A 24,622-nucleotide genomic window follows, 5' to 3' on the forward strand; every position below is an offset into this window, starting at 1 on the left:
TGATCTTGATATTGATCAAAACCATGATAATAAACATTTCAGCCATAATCGTGCAGCCCTGGTGGAAACCCATTCTCTGTCTCTCGGACAGATTTACTGTAAATAAAATTTAGTGGGAGGTTTTTGTTCTTGTAACAAAGTAGTTTTCTGAGTGAATTCGGGACATTTTAAAGGATGTCTCAGCTTTTTAAGACGATTTCACAGCTCATACTCTCACTCTAAAGTCAAACTTTGTGCCGTCACCATTGATGGGATGTTGTGAGTCCTTCCATGGGCGGACAGGCGGACATGTGGTGTTTTGGAAAGGAGCTCTTCACATGACTGTAACTGAGCTGTGCTCTAAACTGTTGTTTTCAGATCCGTCAGGCCAGACGGCTGTCCAGCCCTTGTATACAGAGGTATACGCCATTCTGCAGTGGTGAATGCAGCACGTATGTGACCCCACGCCCTCCCCGCCCCCACATTAACCCTCGCCACCAGCCTCCCCTTACTGAGCACTTACCCTGCGCACTACAGGAGTTCTCTGGTTCTGAGTCCGGCCGATCCACACTGAAAGCGTTTAGAGAGTGTGGTGTAGCTTAGCGGTAGCCAGCAGCAGTTCTTTGGAGTTGAAGAATCATAGTCCTTATAGGCGTTAGCTCGCCAACCCCTGACAACGAGTCAAAAAAATCTGTCATTTGTAGTTTTATCGTGCATCCCCAGGATTGTATTTGCATTATTTTGCTGTTATATTATCAGTGCATCAGTGGCATAAAATAGTCTAAAAATGTCAAGAATATAATTTATTGCAATTATTTCTGGGACAATATATCGTCCAACTAAAGTAGCTATGGTGACCAATCTAGCTGTCAGTTAGCTTGGTGAAGTCAGGTTGGTGCCGTCCGCTTATCTCCCCAGGCAGCCTGTTCTCATGCACTGTTTGAATGTTTTCCTATGTACAGTAATGTACCATGAGCCAGTAATTCGTCACTTGACAAATGCACTGACAAGAGTAAAGAAAGAAGTGGTCCTGAGGAGTTCAGTAAGGAGGCAGGTTGGGTCACAAAGCACAGGACTGTCTCCAGGAGACAGTGCTTAAAACCGTGTGAACTTTGCATGAACTTCGAGTCATTTTAAGGTACGTTGTCACCATGTTTCTTTTCCATAACTTTAATTGCCTAAACCTAAAGTTGCCCAACCAAGTTTTTTTTCCTAAACCCAACTACAGTAACTTCACTTGCCCAGACCTAACCACGGTAACATAAAAGACATAACGTCATACATAGGGTGCAAATTTGAAGGATATTATACGAACTGTTGTATGACGTTACGTTTCTTCAGGAGCTGCTGCAGGCAGACAGCTGAGAAGTTTACCGAGGAAGAAATCAGTGTGGATTGGACGACAGGACGCTTACACGCCACTCACATCTCGCTCTCGTCTTGCCTCCAGTGGGAATTCCCAGTCCAACTGAGGCCTTTGTTTTTACATCCAGAATGAACCCTGTAGTGTTCGTCCATCCTAAAGCTGCTGTTATCCGTACAGTTTGAACGGAACAGCCCTTTAAAGTCACAGCTGGAGTCTGTAGCAACAGCAGGGAGATAGTTTGCAGATTTGGGTGAATCATATTTGAAACGTGAAGGTTTGTGAGTGCTGCATGAAAAATTCCTGGTTATTTGAAGTCTAGATAGTTGACCCGAGCTCTTTGGCAGATTCACTGGCTCAACTCTGCTCATCCTGTCATGCCTGAATACTGTTTGTTGGCAGCATCCTCATCCTCCATCACAGCCCGTCCCACCCAGGCATCACTGTCATCTCATTGACCCGCCATCGCCACACACTGGTCCGCAGACACACCAGCTTCTCACCATTTTTTTACATGTTTCATATTGGCAGCAGACGTAGAAGCCATCCATCCATCCACACGTCAAACTTCACTTCTCATTGTCGTCACATGACCAGTCATCTCTGAACTTTCTTTATGTGTCTTCTCTCTCCGTCTCTGTCTCAGCTGTTGATTCATGTTGTGTGTCATTTAATAACATTTACAGCGTTCCTGACTCCCGGCAAAACAAACAAATTCATCACGAGCTTCTTCTTTTTGTTTTTCCGCTAATCCTCTGTGTCTCTCTGTATTTCCTCTGCGTGTGTGTGTGTGTGTGCGCGCTTTCAGAGAGTGAGGTGTGACAGTGACGTACTAACCTTCCCCAAATGAGCCCCGCTGCCTACTTCCTGCACTTCCCACCGCTGCTCATCGTCCAATCACCAAGCCCCACTGCCTCTCCGCTTCTTTAGCAACTGCTGTTCGATCCTGCCCTGCTCCTTGGCAACTGCAGCATCGCTCGCTCGTACGTGTTGCTTGTAACTGCATGAGCCCCTGTGTTACTGTCACGATTCACAGCTTTTCCTTTGGATGGATATTGTGTGACTCCGTATCTCAGCGATAAGCTGGCAGGTAAAATGTGATCGTAACTGGAATAATGAGCCAAAAAACAGACGCTGCACATGCCAGGACTGGAAATAATTTCCTTTAGGAGAGTTAGCACTCTGTGGCAGCCATATCCACCTTATTCCTCGCCCCCATGACACCTTCAGCAAGTTTCTGTTGCTGAACCAGAACTGGCATTTCCAGAGGTGACAATAAGCTAACCATACGCTAATTAACTAACATTTTATGTCGTAAAACAAAACATAAAAGTCTCCTCAGCTTGTGTTAACCACAGACTTTATTTCAGACATCTGACCAAAAACCCGTTGACTTCGAGTTGAGGGAACAGGAAGTGCTAACATGCTAACTCATGTCTGGTTTTGGGACTCATTTCTGGGGCGCCCCCAGGAATAAGGTGGATAGGAGGTCCTCAGTATCTTATATTATTACGTTTGATCTAAGTTATGAAAGCTGTCAGAAACTTCCTGTAGTGACTCTGTGTTGACACTCAAACTGATCAGTGAACTCACAGTTAATAATTCTGTCATGTTGGGATCTGGCTCCGGCTGCTGCCTTTACTTTCTCTACTAATGCAAGTGTTTGCTGAACTTAATACTAACCCATCAAACCTGATATGCATGTTGTTATTTTCTTTATACATCAAGAGCGAATGTCAATTCACCTAACTCTATCGACTAAATATTTCCTCGATCACCAGCAAACATAACTTCTTCTGTAATCTGAACGTCATCAGTGACAAAAGCTAAATGATTTCTGTTGGACCTAGTTACTCCAAACCTAACTCTGAACTGTCTGTCACTACAACTGGAAGTGCAGAAGAGTGTTTTCCAAAATATACAACTTAAAGTTTAACAAGTTTACCAGTGAAAATGGTGTTAAAGTTCCTTATTTCGACCTGCAGCTTAATGAGATGCTCTTGTCTTAAAGGTTCTGTCTGTAACTGTCCTTGTTATCAGTGACCCTTGTGTCTCTGAGGCCGTTAGATTTACTGCAGTCAGCATCCTGTTGCTCACACTCCGAAGCTTAGAGCAAGCACCTGGACGTCAGCCAAAACAGTAACGAGACTGAATGATTGAGAGTCATGTTGAGAAAGGGCTGGAAAATAAATATCAATCATATTTAGAGTAATGTTACTCTCTGTAATGTTCCTTTATTTCATTTGGAGCGTTTGGCTCCATGTTAATGAGGACATTATTGTGTGTAAGTTCCCTTTATCAGCTAACGTTACAAAGCAACCAACAGCAGATTAGGTGGTGAAGGAATTTCAGTCAGGAGAGACAGGTGAATTAAGTAAAGATGGTTGTTTAGCACAGATTGCAGATTAACTGATTGTAATGGATGGTCAACTAAGCAGCAGCAACATTAATCCCCCCTTTGAGTCCTGACACTGGAGGTGGTGGTGGCTGATGACTCTGAGACTGATGAGGCCGATGAATCTGCAAAGACTAGGCAGTGATGGGGAGGTGTAGGGTGCACACAACAGCACCATGAAAGAACTACAGACAGAGAGAGAACCATATTTAAAGCAAGTAGCAGTAAGATGATAGGCTAACAGAGAAGGTGTGTCGCTGTGCTATTGGTTAACTGTGATCAGCTGACAGAACAGCTTAATGGCAAATACTGAGAGAAATAAATGACAGACCCAAGCATGCAAAAGAATTGTCCTCCTGACTGAACTTTCACCACAACTTCATTTGGCAAGATAGCCAACTGACACATCCACTCAAATAGTATTTTGCTAGCGATAATGTTAATGAGCAAGCAAGCTATGGTTAGCCAGCTAGCTGTAACTAAGCAACACTGCATTGATCTGGTGTTAAGTGCTTCATAAGATAAGATTTTGCTACGTTAGCAAGCTAGCAATTTGTCCAGGTTAGCAGGCAAGCTAATGCTAGATAATATTAGCCAGCTAAAACCACACTGTTTCAACATATTTCCCGTCAGTGCTGCCGCTAACATTGGGATTTTTTTTCCAACACAGACGGGGAACTAAAATTATGATACAGGACAATGAATTTAATGGACTTACTGTTATCAGACACAAATGAGTCAAGAATTAGATAGCTAGCGCAGCCCGTGGAACCTCCACCTCACTCCCTGCCTTTAAGACACTTCTTCCCAGGGAGGAGACCGGACGGCAGCTCAGACCTTAGCCACTGTAGCAACTCAGATTCAGCCCAGCCCCACGGTTCACAGTGGGCTGGCGGGTCTAACCTGCGTTACAGCAGCAACAGAAAGTTTGCTGATGCAGAGGGGACTTGGGATGGTCGAGAGGGTGGTCTTGGACTAAACCTCACAGCACTCAGTCCTGCTCTGGCTAAATTCGCATTGCTACAGATGCAAACTAACTGTCCGTCTCCCCCGGGCTGCTGCTGCAAAATGTATGTAACAGAAACACAGAGTGGACTCTGTTGTGGTGGGCGATTTTCATTTGTTGGCGTTAGTGGACTTTATCTCTTAGCTAAAGTTAGCTAGTGTTGCCCACTGTAGAGGAGCTGAAGAGAGGCAAGGCGCTCAGGGTGCACATAACATCACATCCTTTGGATTTGGAGTCCTTCCCCCAGAAATCAGTCCACAGAATGTTAGAGGCAACTGAGAAAGTTGGGGAAGGTCCCAAGTTGCATTACAACCTGTTCACCCATTGGCAATGAAATACAATTAATACATGTAAAATGTTACACACAGAACCTTTAGAGTTTTTACCCTTTATTTTTTATTTTCTCCTCTCCTCACTCTGCCTCTCCATCCATCATCCATCCACTGAGTCATCGCTGCTCTCCACCCATTCATCCGTCCTTCATTCACCACCGTGTTCCTCTTCTGCCTCTCACCTCCTCTCCTCTTTCTCTCTCTCCAGGAGCGCAGTGAGCTCTCCTCTCCCTCCCCAATATCCTGCTCCACCTTCTACTACCCCTGCGACGAGGAGCCGCACCACCCACAGTCCTCCTCAGAGGGCCCTCAGCTTCACTCTGGACACGCACCACCAGGACAACTTCCTGGGCCTGCTCCCGTGGAGGCTGAGCGGCGTTCAGTCGGTGATGATGCCCCTGCCGCCGGCACGCTCACGCCTGTCGCTGCAGGAGACGGTGCAGTCTTCGAAGTAACAGAGCTGGACAAGTCACCGTGGAAACGGCGCAGCGAAATCGCCCGGCTGGGGTTAGTTGATGGCGGTGGCGAGGAGGAGCTGAACAGTCGCACCACTGAGAATTCTGACATGCAGATTACGCTGATTTGATGATGATGATGATGATTGACAATCTGTAAAGGACACACACACTTCAACATAAGCTCCTGAGTTGTTCTGCGTGCTTCACAAACTACCTGACTGACTCAATGATCCGTCTCCAAACTTCCTGGGACCATTGTTTTGTATGTGTGCACACGTGGAATCGGACCTCCTTCCTCTGCCGTGTTTTCCTTCACTTTTGTCTTCCCGGATTTTATTTACAAAGTGTTGCTGCTGGCAAACAGAATCCACGTTGTCATGCGAAGAAAAAATAAATCTTAGATATTGTGCAGTGACGTTTTCACCGTGAGCCCATCTCGCCGCACAGCGATGGGCTGGTTTCACGACTCGTGTAAGAAACAGACGAACCAAAGTTTGCAGTTGTGTTTTCTTTACAGATGTTGCTGTCAGAAACAGGAAGTGTCTGTTGTCTGTGTCGACTCTGCTGAGGGACTGACTAATCCAGCTTCTTCTCAGATAATTTTTTAAGACAATCCCGCTTGATATTCTAAACTCTTTAATCCTAAATTTCCACTGGAGAACCTTTACCGTCTTCTCTCTCCTCTCCAGTAGAAAGGTCAAACTTGTTTCAGAGGTTCAAAGCTCAAATTCACTGAGGTCGCATTTATACACACGTCTGCACTTTGTTTCCAGAGTCCTGGGAATGAAGAGCAACAAACTTATTTTAGACATCATGCTGTCTTTGGAGGTAGTTCATGGATTATAACATTATTATAAGCCAGGAGGTCACAGAATTTTTAACGCTGAGGGTTTAATGCTCAACATACCCAAATAAGACAGACCATAATTTGTAAATTTCAGTGCAGTTGCTAGTAGTCTAATCATTGCCGTGCGTCACCTACAGATACAATATGTGGGTTTGTGAAAACATTGTATTTATGAAGTGTCAACGTTTCTGAAAAGAAAAACAGCTTTTCATTTCAAATTAGCAACATAATTTCAAAAAATTTACGTAAATCCGTAGAAGATTTGCATCAACTGAAGCGAAAAGTTGAAATGAACCAAAGCTGACAGGACACGTTGATCCGTGATTAGACGTTATGAGCTCCTCGCTGTATAAACCAGCAGAGAGTCAGAGCTCAGCGCTAACAGTAAAATATTCAAATGTCTTTCAATGTTTATGTTTAAAATACGAGATGAAACGACACAAAGCGGCGTTCGTAAAAAGGACTCACAGCTGTGGACTGAATCTCACCAGCATCACTCCTCATGACACGGCTCCTCTGTGACTCCATCACATGTTGATGTGTATGTGTTTTAGTTTAAAAATGAAACCCGACTCGTACTGTCCATCTGTAAATGTTGTTTTTGGACTCGGGAGCTGGATGAAACTCAGCAGCCATGTTCTGTCGTTTTGTTCTTGTTGGTTCCTCGGCTGCGAGGCGGCACTCCGTGTGGTTGTGGGTTTTCCTTTTTGTTCTTATGTCCTTTTAGTTTTGATGATGATTTTATGATTCACAGCGGTGAGATGCTTTTGAGGAAAAAAATGTTCACATACATGTTGTTTACTGACTTTTGTAAAACAGGTGTGCATGGCTGCATGCACACACACACCCCTCCCCCTCCACTATTGTTCCCTGTTAAAGATAAGCTGGGTAAAGTGCCTGCAATGTTCTTTGTAAAGAGTTGATAAAAAAAAGTGAGGAGCTGTTTTGACCCTTTTTAGTGTGTATTTGAGTCTCAGACCATGCGCTCTGTTTATTAAAAGAAATTTGAAAATGATTTGAGCTGGGTTCAGGTGTGTTTCTTTGCCGACAGGTGGATGAGTTGCAGTAGCAGTTGGACACATCGGATCTGAAAGCAAACGTTACTTATCATTTCATATTTGTGGTTCATGGAGAAAAGTAACATGCAGCAGTAAAAGAAAAGGGAAAAATATTCTGTATTTTTCTTATCATAAAAAACAAACAATGTCAGTCCTTCAGTACTTTCTGACTTCCTGTCTGTGGCACACACAGCTCCAAACCCATTGGTTTGCTTTCAATATGTAAATCTTTGTTTTTACTCTTAAAAAGGCACAGTTATTTCCTTAAAGAAACTTTATGTGAAATACAGAGTGTATAAATTGTGTGCACACATTCCTGAACATAGAGGTGACAGAGCCAGCGGCTAGCAGCTAACGGTGCTAACTCCATAACCAGCACTTAACAACAGAAACAGTGCTGACAGAGCTCATGGTGTTAACCAGGGAGGCCAGAGGGTGGGTGCTTTACTTTGTCGATGACACCATCCTGATATCAGCAGTAACCCCCATATGAGCAGAGTTCAGAGCAGCAGTGATGAGCAAGTCAGTGGGATACACACAGAATACGGGAGGGAGTGTGACTTAATTCTCTGCTCAGGGCGCCATTACTTCACTCTGTCTTTACCCCGATAACAGTGGTTTGATGCTACGTTAAAGGAATACTCCACTAAATGATCATCTGTATAACAATGACTCACTTTCTTTAAAAAAAAAAAAAGATTAAAAAATATTTTGTTTTTCTCTCATGCCTTCATGGTGAACCCAAAAATGATTGCGTGTTTTCTTTAAAAAGTTTTGGTGATTTTTTTTTTATTTTCAGTTTTCTTTTTTTTTTTTTTTGGCAGTTTTTGTTTTTTTTGTGATTTTCATCCTTCAAAATGAATTGGCCTTTTTTTCCTTTAAAATCTTTTACTTTTTTACTTCAAAATTTTTTTTTGTGAAAAAAGATTTTTTGGACGATTTTCTTCTTCTTTTTTTTTTTTTTTTACTTTGAAAAATTTGGCCATTTTTTCCTTATTTGTTTTCCTTAAAAATGTTAGCAATTTTTTACTTTTTAAAAATGTTCTGACTTTTTTTCTTTAAAAATGTTTAGCTTTTTTTTCAAACTTTTGGGAGACCTTTAAAGAAAATATGGCTGTAAAACTCACCAAAATTACACCACCCATCACAGCCAGAAACTGTAAAAAAGAAATTTAAAAATTGATTGTTGGATGTTTAAATTTCCAGTGATCCTTGAACACATCATGTTGGATGAATGCTTCCATCATGAAAAAAAAAGATACGCAAATCTGAGATTTAAAAAGTTATGTTTCATCAAAATCACTTTCATCTACGTCTCATTTAAAATTAGTAACAGTTTAATATTTGCTTTTACATAATGAATATTAAATAACATCCATTTGAGAGCGCGTGGATGATGATGACAGGTGGTTGTGGGTTTAAGTCCCTCAGTGAGGAGCAGCTCTGTGTTCATCCACCAGGTTTCACTCTTTCATAGTGTGGTAAATCTTCTCACATATTTCCTTGTTTCAGGCACTTGGTCCTGATTTATGGCCGCAGGAAGTCCCCATTCTTCATGCTGCTCCTCATCGGGTGGAGGCTCTCCAAATAAACTCTGGTGAGGCGGCTGTTGGTCGTGAGGTCATGGTTTCTGGACGCCGGCTGCGGAGCGTCGATCCCACAGCACTGTAACATGCTGCAGCCACGGCCCACACCTCCAGGAGTTACGTAAGAACATCACTGAGTGTGATGAAGACATTTATCTGAGCTGATGCACGGCGCTCCGTGCGTCAAACATTCAACAGTCCTTCTGTAGAGTTAATTTTGTATCAAATCCAACAGCTTTGAAGCTGCTTTTCTTTCTTCCACACACACACTTCCTGTGCTCATGTGTTTTGTGCTCAGTTTCTACATCATAATTTTTACTATCATGATTATTGGTTTTATGCAGCAGCTTTAATCAGTTAGGAGGAAGATTATTTATTTGTGCTCAGAGAGAACACATGCTCCACAGTGGAACAATTAATCACAGAGCACAAGATCATTGTTTAAAGGCTCTCTGTAGTGTTGCACTTTTGGCCGCGCAGTCAGTGATCTTAGACTCTGACCTGCTGGGTGTAAAACAGAGAACCTGCTTTTGTTTTCTATGAAAAGTGGCAGGTTCCTGTCAGTGAGCATGATGGAGAGGTGAGGCAGAGGGCAAATGAACTGTGGCCTCAGAGTAAATTGAGGTTTAGTAGCCTAACTACTACTAATGTGAAACTGTGAATGTCTCTATCTGGAGCCAGAGTTTGGTTTGTCCATTCTGGGTTACCATAGAAACATGGCGGTGCAACATGGTAGATGGTACGTAGATATAAACAGCTCATTCTAAAGCCTCCTCCAGACTGTGAGATTTATTCAAGTTTAGTGTAGCTACGCTGTGCGACATGGATCTCATAAACTTGGGTACGACATTAAGTTTAATGCACAAGGATGCTTCTCCAACTGTGAAGCACTACATAGAGGGTCACATTAATAAAATTAATTAAGTTATTATTATCATTAATAGAATTGATAAAATGTCCAAAAAAATATTGATTACAAGTAAAAAAAAATGTCATTCAAATGTCTGAAAAATGGAAATAAAATGTCCAAAAATTATGAATAAAATATATCAAAAAAATTAAAAAAAAAAAAAAAAAAAAAAGTCTGAAAATTTGTTGATTAAATGTCTAAAAAAATATGATCAAAATGTCCAAAAATAACCTAAAGTTCTGTGGGCACTATATAGTGCAGTGTGTGTGTGTGTGTGTGTTTGCTAGCTTCTAGATGTCTCACCTGGCAGCTGTAGCTCCGCCTCTATTTCCTTCCATGCTTCGTCCTTCTTTACGCGATCATGGTCAGAGCTGGAGGACACATCACGAGGCTTCACAAGGTTTTCCTCACATTTCTTTTAGCGCTTTAGTTTTGCCTCCATGGCGAGCTGCTGTCCGTCTGTCTGTTTGGCTCATTTCATGCTGCATTTCTATTGGTTGGTTAGAAGACGTAGGTGGTAACAGCAGTCACACTGTCAGAATTTTATTCCAGGCTGTCTTTGATCACAGACTGAACGGCCATCCTTAAACTTCTCTCACTGTGTGACGTAGGACCATCATTTTAGAGTCATGACTAAAAATGTCGCCAGGTTTCTTTACCGCTGGTCATCGTTCACCAGGGTCAGCCCAAAGTCGTGTGTGTGTGTACCCAGCTTAAGACAATGAAAACACAAGGATTCTTATTTTCAGGTGATTACACACTAAAGAAATAAACATTACTGTTATTTGTCAGTGTGTGTGTGTGTGTGTGTGTGTGTGTGTGTAGCAAGGATGCAAACGTCTAAACACTTCACTTCATTATGTAACATCTGTTCTCCTCCAGCTGTTACAGTCAGCGCTGTTAAAATATTGCTTCATGTGGAGCGCTGAGAGGAACTCCCCGAAACGTATTTATTCCTGAGGGTAACTGGCTGAGTGTAGAGGCACTGACGTCTCGTCCAGATGTTTCACAGAGCGCAGTTTGATATCAGGAGACTTCCGGGGTCAGTTCCTCAGAATCAAAGAGTGCGAGCTCCGTTTGAAATCTGCCATGTTGATCCATCACGCAGAAATATGTGAACGTTTTCCACATGTGTTGTTTACAGACATGATGGATTTTCAGTTGTACGTTTTGAACATTGGCTCCACTTTTGTTTTTGCTGTTGAAAATCTGCAGCTGAAAATAAATCAAATGAAATGTGAAACATATTTTGGAGAGGCGGCGTCAGCTATAAAACACAGACGGGTTCCACTGTAAGAGTCACATCAACAAATCCTTAAAGAGAAATCTTTATTTCTCTTTTACAGACTGTAACTTTTTCATTGTTCTGTCGGTGTCGCTTTCTAAAATGACGCAGAGACAGATTAATGACTAAATTTATTCAAAGGTTAAAGTGAGAGACGTTCACTTCAGTTCAGATCCAAACCACAGAGCGAGCAGCCTTCACTCTGCTCATCACCCACATGTCCTTTTAAAAGACACTCTGAAAATCAATCAATACACACTTATGTCACCCAGATTCATTTTGTGCTGCGAGAGTTCTCACTCTGTTCCTCAGAACAGCGTTCTCAGAACAACAGTTCCTAGTTCTTGTGGTGCGGACGCATGAACAAAGTGGTTCTTAGAACTATAAAAAAGTTTCTCTGTCTTCCAGTGAGGACGTCCTGATCTCAGCCTATCAAACAGTCACAGAGCTGCATTTTCCCCTCTTACACAAACTGCCATCTCTGCCCTGTGATTTACATTCAGCCGTATACTGAGGCTTAATCAGCGCTGGACTCTCATCCATCTGACGACGCCACCGTTCAGCAGCTATCAAGACTAATGAGAGCGAGGGCGGAGTTGGCTCTGAGTTGGTGTTTGAAATGAGCCCCCGCTCACAGACTTCAGAGGAAAGGACCTTGTGTTCCTTCACAGAGAGAGACAGAAACCAACCAGAGCTGCCAGCTGAGGATTTAAGAACGAGACGTGACACTGCCAGTGAGAACAACTTAAGAACATACCATGAAGTCATGCAGTCGAGACCTGCTGCTGTAAATTCAGTCCTAAAGCCTCGACGTCCAAGTCAGAGCTGCTTAATGGGCTTCTAAGTGCAGCAACATGAGTGCAAGATAAAATATTAACCCCAGACTGAGTCCCTGCACCTCAGCTCTACAGGTTTTAACTTTCCTTCAGATGTCGGTGTGGCTTTGAGTTTTTACAGAGTTGATTCTGAATAGTTAAAATGCTGCATTCACCTGGAACCAGACGGACGGAAAACACCCTCTGGACAGCACAGGAAAAACAAGCAAACAGTCCAACAGGATAGTCAAGTGAAGCAGTAATTAAGTTATGTAATTTTTCTAGTGATGTCTCATTCCAATCCCATCAAATACCGCCACACACACTGACACCAAAAGCCACCTTTCCTGGGGTATAACACGCCGCCAGATGGTGTCAGATTTTAACACGGACAGACGGACAGGAAGTGTCACTTTGTAATGCAGCAGGACAGATCCTTTTGCTGTGGTATGAGACGGCACTGGGCAGTGTCAGTTTGTAACATGGCTGAATGGAACCTCTTGCAGTAGTATGATATGCCACCAGGTTGCGTCAATTTGTAATGTGGCCGGGAAGAACCTTTCGCTGTGATAAAAGTTTGTGGACAGTTGGCATCAGGTTGTGGGCCGGCTAACAGCACATCACAGCAGTATGATATGTGGACAGACAGTGTCCGTTTGTAATGGTCAGCACCTGTTGCAGTGGTGTGATACGCCTCCAGTTGGCCGAACAGCACGTCACAGCAGTATGATACGTGAATGGGTGGCATCAGTTTGTAATGGTCAGCACCTGTTGCAGTGGTGTGATACGCCTCCAGTTGGCCGAACAGCACGTCACAGCAGTATGATACGTGAATGGGCAGCGCCAGTTTGTGGCTGGACGGAACCTTTTGCTGAAGTATGATACACCAACGGTCAACTGGATGGCACCTTTCACAGTGGTACAATACGCAGCTGGTCAGCCAGACGGCACCTGTCGCCACAGTATGATATGTGGACGGGTGGTATCAGTTTGTAGCATGGTTGATACACCACTGGAAGGCATCACTTTGAAACGCTGCTGGTAAAGATGTAATTTAAGGGGCTGAAAATTCCCTATAGGGTGGGTGGGGGCATCAGTGGATGGGTCCAACAAACCTGGACTTTCACCTGGGAGCCCGGTGTTCAATTCCTGCATGAATGTTGAGCCAAACCATTTTTTTGTTTGGTCTAAACCTAACCACATGCTTTTGTTGCACAAGAAAATGAACATGAAAATTAGGTGTTACGGATGTTGTAAGTTGATTTAGAATACACACAATGCATTTGTAAATTGACACGGCGTCCCAGAAGGAGGAGGACACCTCGCGAGTCATATGTAGACGTGAACGGACCTGACAAAGCGACAATATTTGACGCATTGAGAATGTGTTGCGATGTCCAGTAACTGCTTAGATCCTCATGTGAGGGAGCTTCAGCTGTAAATTCCGTCATGGAGGGAAACAAAGAGATAAAATAATTTAACTCTGAACAGTGATGCAGTCTACTGCTGATGGTTTTCTCCACCAGCATCTCCTGATTTTACCGTCCTGCTCTCGTCCACTAACATGATATCCTCTGTGTTGAAGCAGAAACAGCTGACCCAACACCTGGCTCAGGTCTGATTTTGTATTTATATCCAGCCAGCAACCAAACAGGAAACAACCAGCAGAGTTGTCTAAACAAGGATTAAGATTTTGAAACCACTGCTGTTTCCACTTGGACAGTTATCCAGAGGACAAAGACGTGTCTCTGGTTCTCCTGTTGATCTGTTTCAGGTGGCAGATTTGTCCTGATTTGACTGTCTGATCTGGAAACTTACGATTCATCATCGATTGTCTTGATTCAGAACAAAATCAGAATCAGAGATGTGATGTTTTTGAGATTACTCACTTGCAGCCAAAATCTGAAACCACTAACACGCTGAAACTAACTCCTGACATGGTGACTGGAGCGGTCTGTTTGGACAGAGGGGAGGAGGCCTGAGTCATCTGAGACAAACACATGTATACAAACACACTCAGACATATACACAAGTGTGCTGCGTGCAAGACCGCCAGCTGCACGTTAACGTACGCCAGCTCCGACTTTGTTCTCCTCTCTTTTGTCTTTTTCACACTCTGTCTCTCCAACTCGGACACGCACAGGCATAAATCAGAACATTATTGTTGACTGACTCAACTCGAGTGGAATTAGATTGATGTTTCACACACACACACAAACACGCTCCGGGTTTCCAGGAAAAGCGGAGCAGAGTGTTTGAATGGTCTCCAGCGGACTTCACATCATAAACAGGAATGATGAGCTGCCCAGCCGACGCTGGAGCTGAAGAGAAGCCAGATCCACTGGGGCCGGAGCTTTTCTTCATTTATTACATTTTATATCTGTTTAATGTGAATTATGACTCATTTTACACACGACTCATGACAAACATTTGATATGTATGTTTCCAGCATCAACAATGAACTCAACTTCTAAGCTAACAGGGACAAGACGTCCTTAAAGGAACAGTGTTTGGGGGATATAGTGGCATCGAGCAGCGAGGATTACAACCAGCTGAAACTTCTCCTGGTTAGAATTCCTTCAGCGCTCATTGTTCAGGAGCTGAATTATCCACAGAGGAATCTTCCTCTCAGAAATGCCAGATTGTCACCTTCGCCTCAGTGTGCTGTCTGCATGTCAACACTGAAAACTCTCTGAACATCAGCTTGTGTCTGGACAAAAAGCCAGATTGCATTAAAGAAAGCTACACTTTCATAAATCCCTGTGTACGTGTGGACTACGCCTTAATCACTCAGCTCCCTGCGGGCCTCGAATACAAACATATTTTTCCCAAATGCTCATAATTTGATTAAACCGAGGGGAACACTTTTGTTTCTGTAGCCAAACGCTCGCCAATAAATACTCTTAGCTGTTCCACCGCAGGGTCATGTGACAGGAAGTTAAACATCCAACAGTCCGTGTGTGAGGAGAAGAATCATATCATGTTCATTCCCTCAGTGCATTTATTATTATGTAACAGTTTTAAGAACATGAAACGACATACACTCTTGGCACGTCTGTTAACTTGTTCCTTATGTTACTGAGGATCCTGGAATCTTTTCAAGGACCTCAGAAAAATCTTTAAAGACCCTGTTAACGACTTCAGTGGCCAACAGCACCCTGTCATAGTCCCCTTGAAGTCCTTCAATGACCACAGGAACATTTTATGGTGGTCACTGGAGGATTTTTACAACTTGTCCATGACCCACTGATGAAATGGGGCATGAAAAGACATTCAACAACACCTTCAAGGATCCAAGGAAGTAATTTCAGATGTCTTGAACTATTTCCAATGCACCTCTTTATACTATAGTCCCCTTAAACCCATTTAAAAAACCCTGAGCCTGTAAAAAGACTATAGGTACCCATTCAAGGACCCCTGGATCCCTTCAAAGACCACTGGTTCATCTTCAAGTATCACTGGAACTACTTCAAGACCCCTTAAACCATCTTAAGGATCTTTAGGGACTACCAGCCCCTGAAAGGATCCATGAAGCTCCATCCAGGGGCCCTTTAACTCATTCAAGGACCCCTTGCACCCCTTCAATGACCAGCAGAATCTCTCAAATTATCACTGAAATTCCATCATAGACCCCAAGAGCCCTGTAAGGGAACATTAGTACACCTTCAAGGACCCAGATGGCCTCTTCAAGGACACTTGGGTCTCATTGGAATACATATAAGGGTGCCTGGAATGTGTATACTTTCTTCATTAACCATTGGAGACCCTTCAAGGATCCAGCTTACTTGAGATGTTTTGAACCGCTTCTAATAGCACCTCTTCATACTGTAGTTCCCTTGAATCCCTTTAATGCCACTTTAAGCCTTCAAGGATACATGGAACCTGTAAAAAGACCATTGGTACCCATTCAAGGACCCCTGGATCCCTTCAAAGACCACTGGTTCACCTTCAGTTATCACTGGAACTCCTTAAAGGATCTGTGAAGTTCCTTCAAGCCCCCGTAAACCATTTCAAGGACCATTGTAGCCCTTGAACTGCCAGTCCCTGAAATGATCTATGGAACTCCATCCAGAATTTCTTAAACTCATGCAAGGATCCCTGGAACCCCTTCACTGACCAGCAGAATCTCTCAAATGATCACTAAAATCCCGTCATAGACCCTGAGAGCCCTGTAAGGAAATGTTAGAACTCCTTCACGGACCCATGGGGCCTCTTCAAGGACCCCTGGGAGTCATTGGAACACCTTCAAGGTTCCTTGGAAGATGTATAATTTCTTCGTTGACCAGTGGAAACTCTCAAGGGATCACTGGAACCCCTTCAAGACCCATTTGAATCCCCTCAAAGACCCCTACTCATTTAAAGAACCTTGGATATCTATCAAGGACCTTGAAGAACTTCAGGGAAGATCCTCCACTTTATTCGGTCTTTGAGTCTTGAGATCATTGACGCAGCTCATTCTCCCTCAGACGCTCTGGTTTCTATAGCGACATGGGTGGCAACGTCAACACAGACAAACAGAGAGACAGAGATGGATGAAAATCCCCTCTGCATCACGTCTTCTCTCGGACCGATGGGAGGCAGCGGGAGCAGCTGAACGGCCCCGAGGCTTCAGAGGAATCCAATCATCTGACAGGACGTTTATTAAACCAAACTCAGAGTAAAAAAATCTCACCAGTGGCCTCCAGAGGACGAGCTGCTCCTTATGTCAAACCTTACAGAGGTGTTGGGCTGAGCAGTCGTGCTTTACATCCCTGTGTTCTGGTTTCTGCCACAAAAAAACTTTCTGTTCAGTTTTCTTTTCTCCATAAAACCAGAAGGCAGCACGGCATTAAAGGTTAAAGAAAAATCACTTCTTCAGTCTCACTGGGACAGTAAACAGGAACACAGGAAACTTTCCCTCAGTCTGAATCTTTGTGGTGCTGTATGAATTTTTAGACTTCAGTTATTGTGCGGAAGAAACAACCTGAGATGCCAGTGGAGGAGGCAACGAAAAGCAACACGTTCACATTTCCAGGACCTCATATACCGACGTTGTGTCACGGCCACTCTGTGTCTCAGTCCAACAAGCTATCCATTAGTGTCTGTATGTGACGCACAGCTGTCTCCTGGGTAAAACTCAAAATGCACTTTAATTTTAACAGGAAATGTACAGTTTCTGCTCATAAAATATGTACAGTCGTTTTCATAATAAACTTACAGCAAAGGTAAAACACGTTGTAGGTTGATTTCCTGAGGTTTAGACACCAAAAGCACGTGGTTAGCTTTAGAAAAAAACATGGTTTAGCTTCAGACACATGGGAAACAAACAGCGGGCTCCCGGTTGAAAGTCCAGAGTTTGTTTGACCTGCCTGCACTATATCCACTGAAACACGTTTTACATTATTGTCATTGCTGGTGACTTTACAAATTGCAGCTGACTGGGGTGTATTAGACCATTGTGAAGGGTGTCTCTCTGTGACACTGATGTCCCTAACAAAGTGGCGGTATTTGACGACCTGGGTTTTTGCCTACTGCCTCAAAAACGGTTACATCTGGTGTGTATCATACCACCGCGGTATGTGCCTCTCTGAAGCTGTAAATACTGGCAGAATGGCGGCATGTGATGAGCTAAGAGTGAGATCAGGCTGGTGCGTAACATGGTCTAATGGGTGCAATCAGGTTTAGGCAATTAGTTAGTTTTAGAAATCATCCAGGCTGGTTTTCGTACTTCCGCAAAGTAATGCACCAGAATTTGAAACTAACATAATCATGAGCCAGTAATATGTGAATAACCCACATAATTATGAAGGCTACAGTCATGGTGAGAGTAAAACAGAGGGGAGTATAAAGAGCGAGTGTGAGGAGGCAGGTGGGGGTGCAGATGGGTCAAACAAACACAGAACTTTTCCCCAGGAGATCAGTGTTGGTGTCACAGGAGTGAACTTTGAGTTACGTGAAAGGTATGTCATCACCATGTTTCACTTAATAAACCTACGTAACTTTACGTTACGTGCAAAACCTGACAGTGCCATTCATTGGGTTAAAATAAGTACATAACGTGACGTAAGTACATCTTGTTTTTTGACGTTCCAAATTTAGCAAATACAAACTTTTTTTTTTTGTCTTTATTGGACAGTTAACAAATACAGCAGCCATGTCATTGGCTCTACACTTCAGACTGTGACGCTCCAGGTACACCTTTAAGGTCAGATTTGGACATGTCAGTTTCTGTGTCAGTTTCCAGGCATTATATCCTGCAGTGTCTTTAAAAATAACCTTCCATCTTCACAGGCTAATGTGTAGATTTTGAGAGGGGACGCAGGGGACATGTCCCCCTCAGTATTTACAACATGTGCATTTGTCCCCCTCATTAAAAACAAGAAAGTAGCAGCAGACTTTTACTTTAACATAACAGGCCTTTCCCACAGCTGACATTTTGGCTTGTCATAGTTGTAAAAGCACAGCTATAACTAATGACACTAACTGTGCGTTCACACCGAGCACGAGTGAAGCGAATTACTCGCGCGTAATGTGTGTAACGCGTGAGTTTGGATGCCGGACCATTTTGTTAATTCGCATTATCGCGTCAGTCGTGTAAGTAGCGAGCCCGCCTATTTTCACTAGATAACAACATCTGGCCCGCCATTCTCTCCTCAACCATGGCTGAGATAACCACCATCGCTGCTTTGTACCTGCTCTGGAAGTCCAAGATGCGTCGGAGGGCCAAACGCCGGCATTTTTGGGTTCACCCTATCCTGCAGAAGCACATCCAGCTCGGTGAGTTTCACCACCTCCTCCAGGAACTCCGTCTGGATGATAGCCGCTTTCAGCGGTACTTCAGGCTGACTGGAGCCCAGTTTGAGGACCTGTTGGCGAAGGTTGGCGCCAGGATCTCCCGGCAGGACACCAACTACAGGCGCTCCATTTCAGCTGCGGAGCACCTGTCCATCTGTCTCCGGTGAGTAGCAGTTTGTTGTGTCAACAACTGGACGTCAGGGTGTCAAGACGTCAGTGACGTTAGTGACGTCAGGAGAATCTCAACGCTGATTGGCTTTCGCGGCACAGCCTCACGCGAATTCGCCTCAAAAGTTCAATATTTTCAACTCGAGTGATGAGGCGATGGACGCGAATTTCGTGGCTATCTCGCCACGCCTATGCGTCTATTGCGATGCGATAGTCCATCGCGCCACCCCATGCGAATTCGCGTCTAATCGCATCTTTGCATTGACTTTGTATGTAATTCGACGCGCGAATTTGCGAATTCGCGCTCAGTGTGAACGCACAGTAAGAATGACTCTGTCCTATTTAAGGGCCTGTTTATACAGTTCCATATATTTCTGAAAATGGGTATTTATCTTTGCGTAACCAGGAGATTTTCAAAAACAGTAAAAAAAAAACAGTATCCGTTTCTGTGGAGACATGTAAACAGGACAGACAGAGATTTTGGAAAACGATGGCGTTGTAACCCAGTTCACGCATGCCCATTAGGCGCCCAGTAACCACAAACCACAACAACAATGGCGGATATATGCCGGGTTGGTTACGTTTTGTTAGCACTTGTGGGACTACTTACGAGCTTACAAATGAACTTAGCACTGCTGCATCAACATCACCGCGACTACCGCTGCTCCTATGGTGTTTGACATATGGCGTTTCACCACCTACTGGCCTGGCATGCTAATTGCAGCAGGGATATCGTTTTCAAAATTGATCGTGTAAACCTGGAATTTCTTTTATACGGGATAAATAAAAATCTGTTTTTATTTGTATTGGTATCCATGTAAATAAGGCCTAAGTGTCTCAATGAGGGTGACAGTGAGCAAGCATGCAGGATACAAGGATCCTGAAAATTCAGCCATCATTAATTATTATTTACACCTGTGTTGTTCCTACTGTGACATGTCTGACTAGGCTGCTGTATCTGGTAACATGAGAACAGGTTAAATCGTACCAGCTGAGGTTATCGTCGCTGGACTGAGCAGGGCAACAGGAAAAGGACACAAATACAGACGTTCAATGAAGTTTACAGGACTGTGAGGCAGGCGGGGGTCAAAACCAGGGAGGCAAACCAAAACAGGCAAACACATCTGGCAAGGAGCGGCCATGAATCCAAACAGACAGAAGGTCAATCTGCAGGAAACACAGCCCTGTCGCCAAAATAAATGTTGGCATTGTATGTTTCTGCAAACCACAGATGTGTTACATTTTCATGTGGTTATGTTCAGGCACTGAAACCACCTGGTTATAGTTGGGAAAAGATCGTGATTCGTCTTAAAATACTCAGTTTTGATGCCACAATTGTCCCAACATGTCGCTAAAACACAACCATTTCTGTGTTATCTGCTTGCTGGTGTATATAGTGTGTGTCTGATGAGGAATGAGGAGCAGGTGAGGAGATGGACGGAGAGGCACAGGTGAGGGGAATGAGGTGATTGCAGAACAAGTGGGAGGAGAGGAGCAACCAAAATGTCCTCACTTTCCAAAAATGTCCTCACACCCAGTGTCTAAAACTCAGAGTGGTTCTCACAAAGACAGACATACAAACACACACACACACACACACACACACACGTTTGTAAAGACTGAGAACACACACAGTTTGAAGCTGGTTCAAAAGCATTATTATTTGTGGGGATAACTAATGGCTGACATGCTGACCCTGTGTCTCTCTCGTCCTTTATCACTCAGATTTACATGTAACCACATTTATTCCTGACCCCCCCACACACACACACGGGAACACACACACACCCATCAGGGACCAGATTCTGGCTGGGTTTTCTTGGCTTCCTCCTGCAGTAACTCTGCAGCTCCGCGGCAATCTGACACAAACACAACAGCAGCAGCTCTGTGAGTCAGGCCAGACAGGAAGGAAGTGAGCCGAGCGGAGGCCGGAGTGTCGTATCGCGCAGCGGGGAGGGACCACTGTTAGTTAATGATGTGAAAATATTTACCAGCCAGAGCCGAGACAGAGGGCTGCGTGAGAAGGCCTGTTGTGGTGTAGCTGTTAATGAATACTGTCTGATAGTGGAGTTTTTTTTACGAACAGTTTGGAGGACAAATAAAGACATTCAGGTCCTTCAAACATCTCGTGGAGGCTGAGAGGTTTGTTCCATCCTTCACTACTGAAGTGTTGGACAAAACAAGCCTGATTTAAATATTCTCATCTCCTCAGAAATGCTGAAAAAATAACCCAGCTGGCACCAGACGTCACTGTGACGTCAGAAAGACGTTGGAGTCTTACGTCAGACAGCCGTTAAATTTTGGATGGAATGAAAATTAGGTCCACAATATATTAAACGACATTAGAATGTCACGTTGTGTGGACGTTAACATTATTTCACAGACATTAGGTTTTGTTCTTCATACCCAACAATTGAATGTTATTCTACATCATGATGACGTCGGCGTAAGACATGATGGAAGACGTTGGGTTGTTTGTGAGCAATATTTTAGCCTATTGGCAAGCTTACATAGGCCCAATCCCAATTCCTATCTTAACCCTCAGTCTCAAAAATCCGCGCTCCCGCGAGGTGCTAGTGCTGTCCCGATTCTCAGTGTGTTGAGTTAAGGGTGAAGATTAAGGGCTGTATGTCCCTTACTTTTGAGATTTTCCAGCACCACACTTGGCGGTGAGTGCTATCCCAGAATCCCTTGCGCATCATCAGCTGAGCTCAGCCGAAATCACAGAGTCCGTACGATTCATTCAAAGCAAAATGGCAGCGGAAAGCGATAAAAAGAAGAGTTCTGTGAGTATTTTCCTTGCAAATATGAGTTTAAAATTATGATATGCATTGTAATATCTTAGTTAAATGTCATTTTATGGATTTTAGACCTCTTTGTAGTGTAAACATGAACACATTTTTTCGATGTGTCGATTGATAGTAACGTTAACATTAGCCGTCGCGGTGCACACAAGCCGTAACGTCAGCTGTCGTTCAGTTAACGTTACGAAATATTATTTTTCTCAGTGGTAATGTTGTTAAGTTTTATCAATATACGTGAAATGTTTGCACCGGCATTTTTGTAAGATGACCGGACGGTGTCATCTACTGTAGCCGCAGCTGCAGATGGCATGATTCGTGTTGTTCGTCTGTAACCTTCTTCTTCTACGACTACTGATGACGTAATGTACCTTCCTCTTCTTCTTCTTTTGAATTGACAGACTGGACGGAGCTTTGGCGTATTGCTGCCCCCCACAGTCTGAAGACGTATCTGCCTTTAAGGGGTGTCCCATTTCTATGTCTAGTGAGATTGAGGGTTGAGCTTGAAAGTTAAGATTGAGGGTTAAGATAGGAATTGGGATTGGGCCGTAGTGTCATAGCCTACTTAGAGATCAAGTTAATTTACTTATAATCTAAACCCTTGGCAAGCTAAGTTGTTAGCATAGCCTACCTACTTAGCAAGCTAACTGACTAACCCTGCAGTAGACTCACAAGTCAGTCTTTAGACGCTTTGCTTAACTAAAGACTGATCTCCCTGATTTTGTGTTTAGATGGGCGGATACAATTTCAGAGTTTAAAAAAACTCCCTACGTTGCAGAACCAATAGTAAATCTGCAGGGCGGTCCTTCGGTGGCTCGCTGAACTCTTGTGCTTGTAAACATAGTCCCACTGCATTAAAAGTTTTAAACAAAGTCGCTGTAAGTCCTTCATTTCCACAATCTTGTGGACTGAGCACACGTTTGATAAAACGGAGTTAAATCTCTCGGCATCCATTTTCAAGCTCTCTGTGTGTTTGTGTCCTTGCGGATGAGAAAAGGGGGAGCGCACATTTCCGGGAGGGCGTGTCCTTTTAAAAAATGCAAGAGGCGTTGCTTTGTTGCCAGCTGTTTTCTCCGGTGTGTTAAACACACTTTAGAAAGGAGTGTCCCCAGACTATCAGAAGGCGGAGATCTCTGACTGTCTGCTCATGAGGATTTTGTTCAATTTAACCAACTTCAATTTGGGAAACTTAGCTCTGAAGAAGCAGACAGGAGTGTTGAAAGAAGCACAGGAGCAGCACACTGATGATGTCAGAGGGTTGTCATTAGCTGATTGCAATTTTTTTCCAGGGACGCAGTGTGGGATGTTGATCTAGGAACATGTCCTACTTGGCAAAATCACATCATGCTACAGTACATACACACTCTCAGCTATATGTGCCAGCTCATGTATTTTCTGGCATTTTTCTACAGGTTCTATTGAAAAACAGAAACAGGTTGCTAAAAAGAAAACCCACATTTGGTAGCTAAAAATCTGCTGGAAATGCAACGACTCGCTAAAAAACAACCAGTTTTGTTGTTTGTCGGTGTTGAACAGTGGTCTGCAGCTCAGCAGACATCTCCCTGAGGTGTCACACCATCCACCATCCCCTCCACCTCCTGATGACAAGGTCAGCTTAGATATGACATCACTTTTGAAACACTGATATGATGCATGTGAAATGTACAAATGTAACATGGTTTGCAAAACATACATGGCCAACATTTTCCTCTGGTGACTGGGCTGATGGTTCCCACTTGCATTCACAAGCTGTTTATTAAACAATTAAAACAATTAAAAAGTCGTTGTCACTCTTTGGGTCCAAAAATGGAAGTTTCTGGTGCCGGTAATCAACTTTCACTGAAATAAATAAGGTGGCACTTTTGAAATATGATCTTGGCTCTACATGTATCCAGTGAGCACCTCTGAATGTATTAAACAGAACAGTTTGAGTGTTGTGAACCTGAAAATTTTGTCTCACAGTGAGACTGTAAAATTGTTGCTTTGCTTCCATTTCAATCAGTTAGTTAGATGCCTACACAGCTGTAAGGATCCATAAGATTGTTTCCCTGAATGATGACATAATGACCACATGATGTTACATTTGATGTCATAGAGACCGTTGTCATTGGGTGTTAACGATTGATAGTTTCCAGAACAGAGCTGTTGCATCATGCTGCTAATGACAGGACGGCTCTCCTCTAAATAGAGATGACTGAGACTCATGGACGAACCTGTCATTTTCAACCAGTCGATTACGTGACGTGAATACTCGTAAACACAGCTCAGCATCACCACAGATGAAAAGTGAGTGGACATTGAACCAACTTTTGTTTTTAATGATCTTGATCAGGTGTTAGAGGGCAAGCTGAGGGGAAACAAGATGATTTCATAATGTCATCATCATCACATCATGGCACAGTGGTGATTTAGAAATGGCACGTCTAGTATTGTAATGAAACAGTTAGAGGGGGTTAAAAGTCTGCAGTCAGCACCATCAGCTTTAATATGTGAAGGAAGTAAATAACACAAGGCCAGAGTGTGAGATTCACACACAAAGAGCCCATATTTGGGGGCAACAAAGACGCTGGAAAAACAGCAACAAATCCTTCAAAAACACCCATGTTTAGGGGCTGAAAAGCTGCTGGAAAAGCAGCAATGTCTCAGAAAAACAACCATGTTTGGAGGCTAAAAAGCTGCTGGAAAAACAGTCAAGGATCGCTAAAAAACACCCTCATTTTGGGTGTTGAAAGGCTGCTGGAAGGAAGAACAGCGATGTCTCGGTGAAAAACAACTGCTTTTCATGGCACTGTTGCTGCAGGAAAAATAGCAACGGGTCAATAAAAAAACACCCATGTTGTGGGGC

The 24,622-nt window shown here is 43.5% G+C and overlaps 1 protein-coding gene across 4 annotated transcripts in view; it reads left to right on the plus strand.

The window, feature by feature from the left end:
- Positions 1–7,395, plus strand: part of plekha1b (pleckstrin homology domain containing, family A (phosphoinositide binding specific) member 1b) — a 30,593-nt gene extending 23,198 nt beyond the window's left edge. The window contains exons 12-13 of one of the 4 annotated variants that reach the window (XR_004500790.2): positions 2,151–2,325; positions 5,284–7,395. Coding sequence is in view for 3 of the 4 variants with exons in the window: in XM_033611143.2 (XP_033467034.1) it covers positions 5,284–5,661 (378 nt within the window). In the remaining variant the exon portion in view is untranslated. Of the gene's footprint in view, positions 1–357; positions 432–2,150; positions 2,326–5,283 lie in introns of all 4 variants that reach the window. The other 3 variants (XM_033611144.2, XM_033611145.2, XM_033611143.2) reach the window with 3 other exon arrangements.
- Positions 7,396–24,622: the final 17,227 nt, after the last annotated feature.

The sequence above is a fragment of the Epinephelus lanceolatus genome, chromosome 21, assembly GCF_041903045.1.
Source record: "Epinephelus lanceolatus isolate andai-2023 chromosome 21, ASM4190304v1, whole genome shotgun sequence".
Lineage (NCBI taxonomy): Eukaryota > Metazoa > Chordata > Actinopteri > Perciformes > Serranidae > Epinephelus > Epinephelus lanceolatus.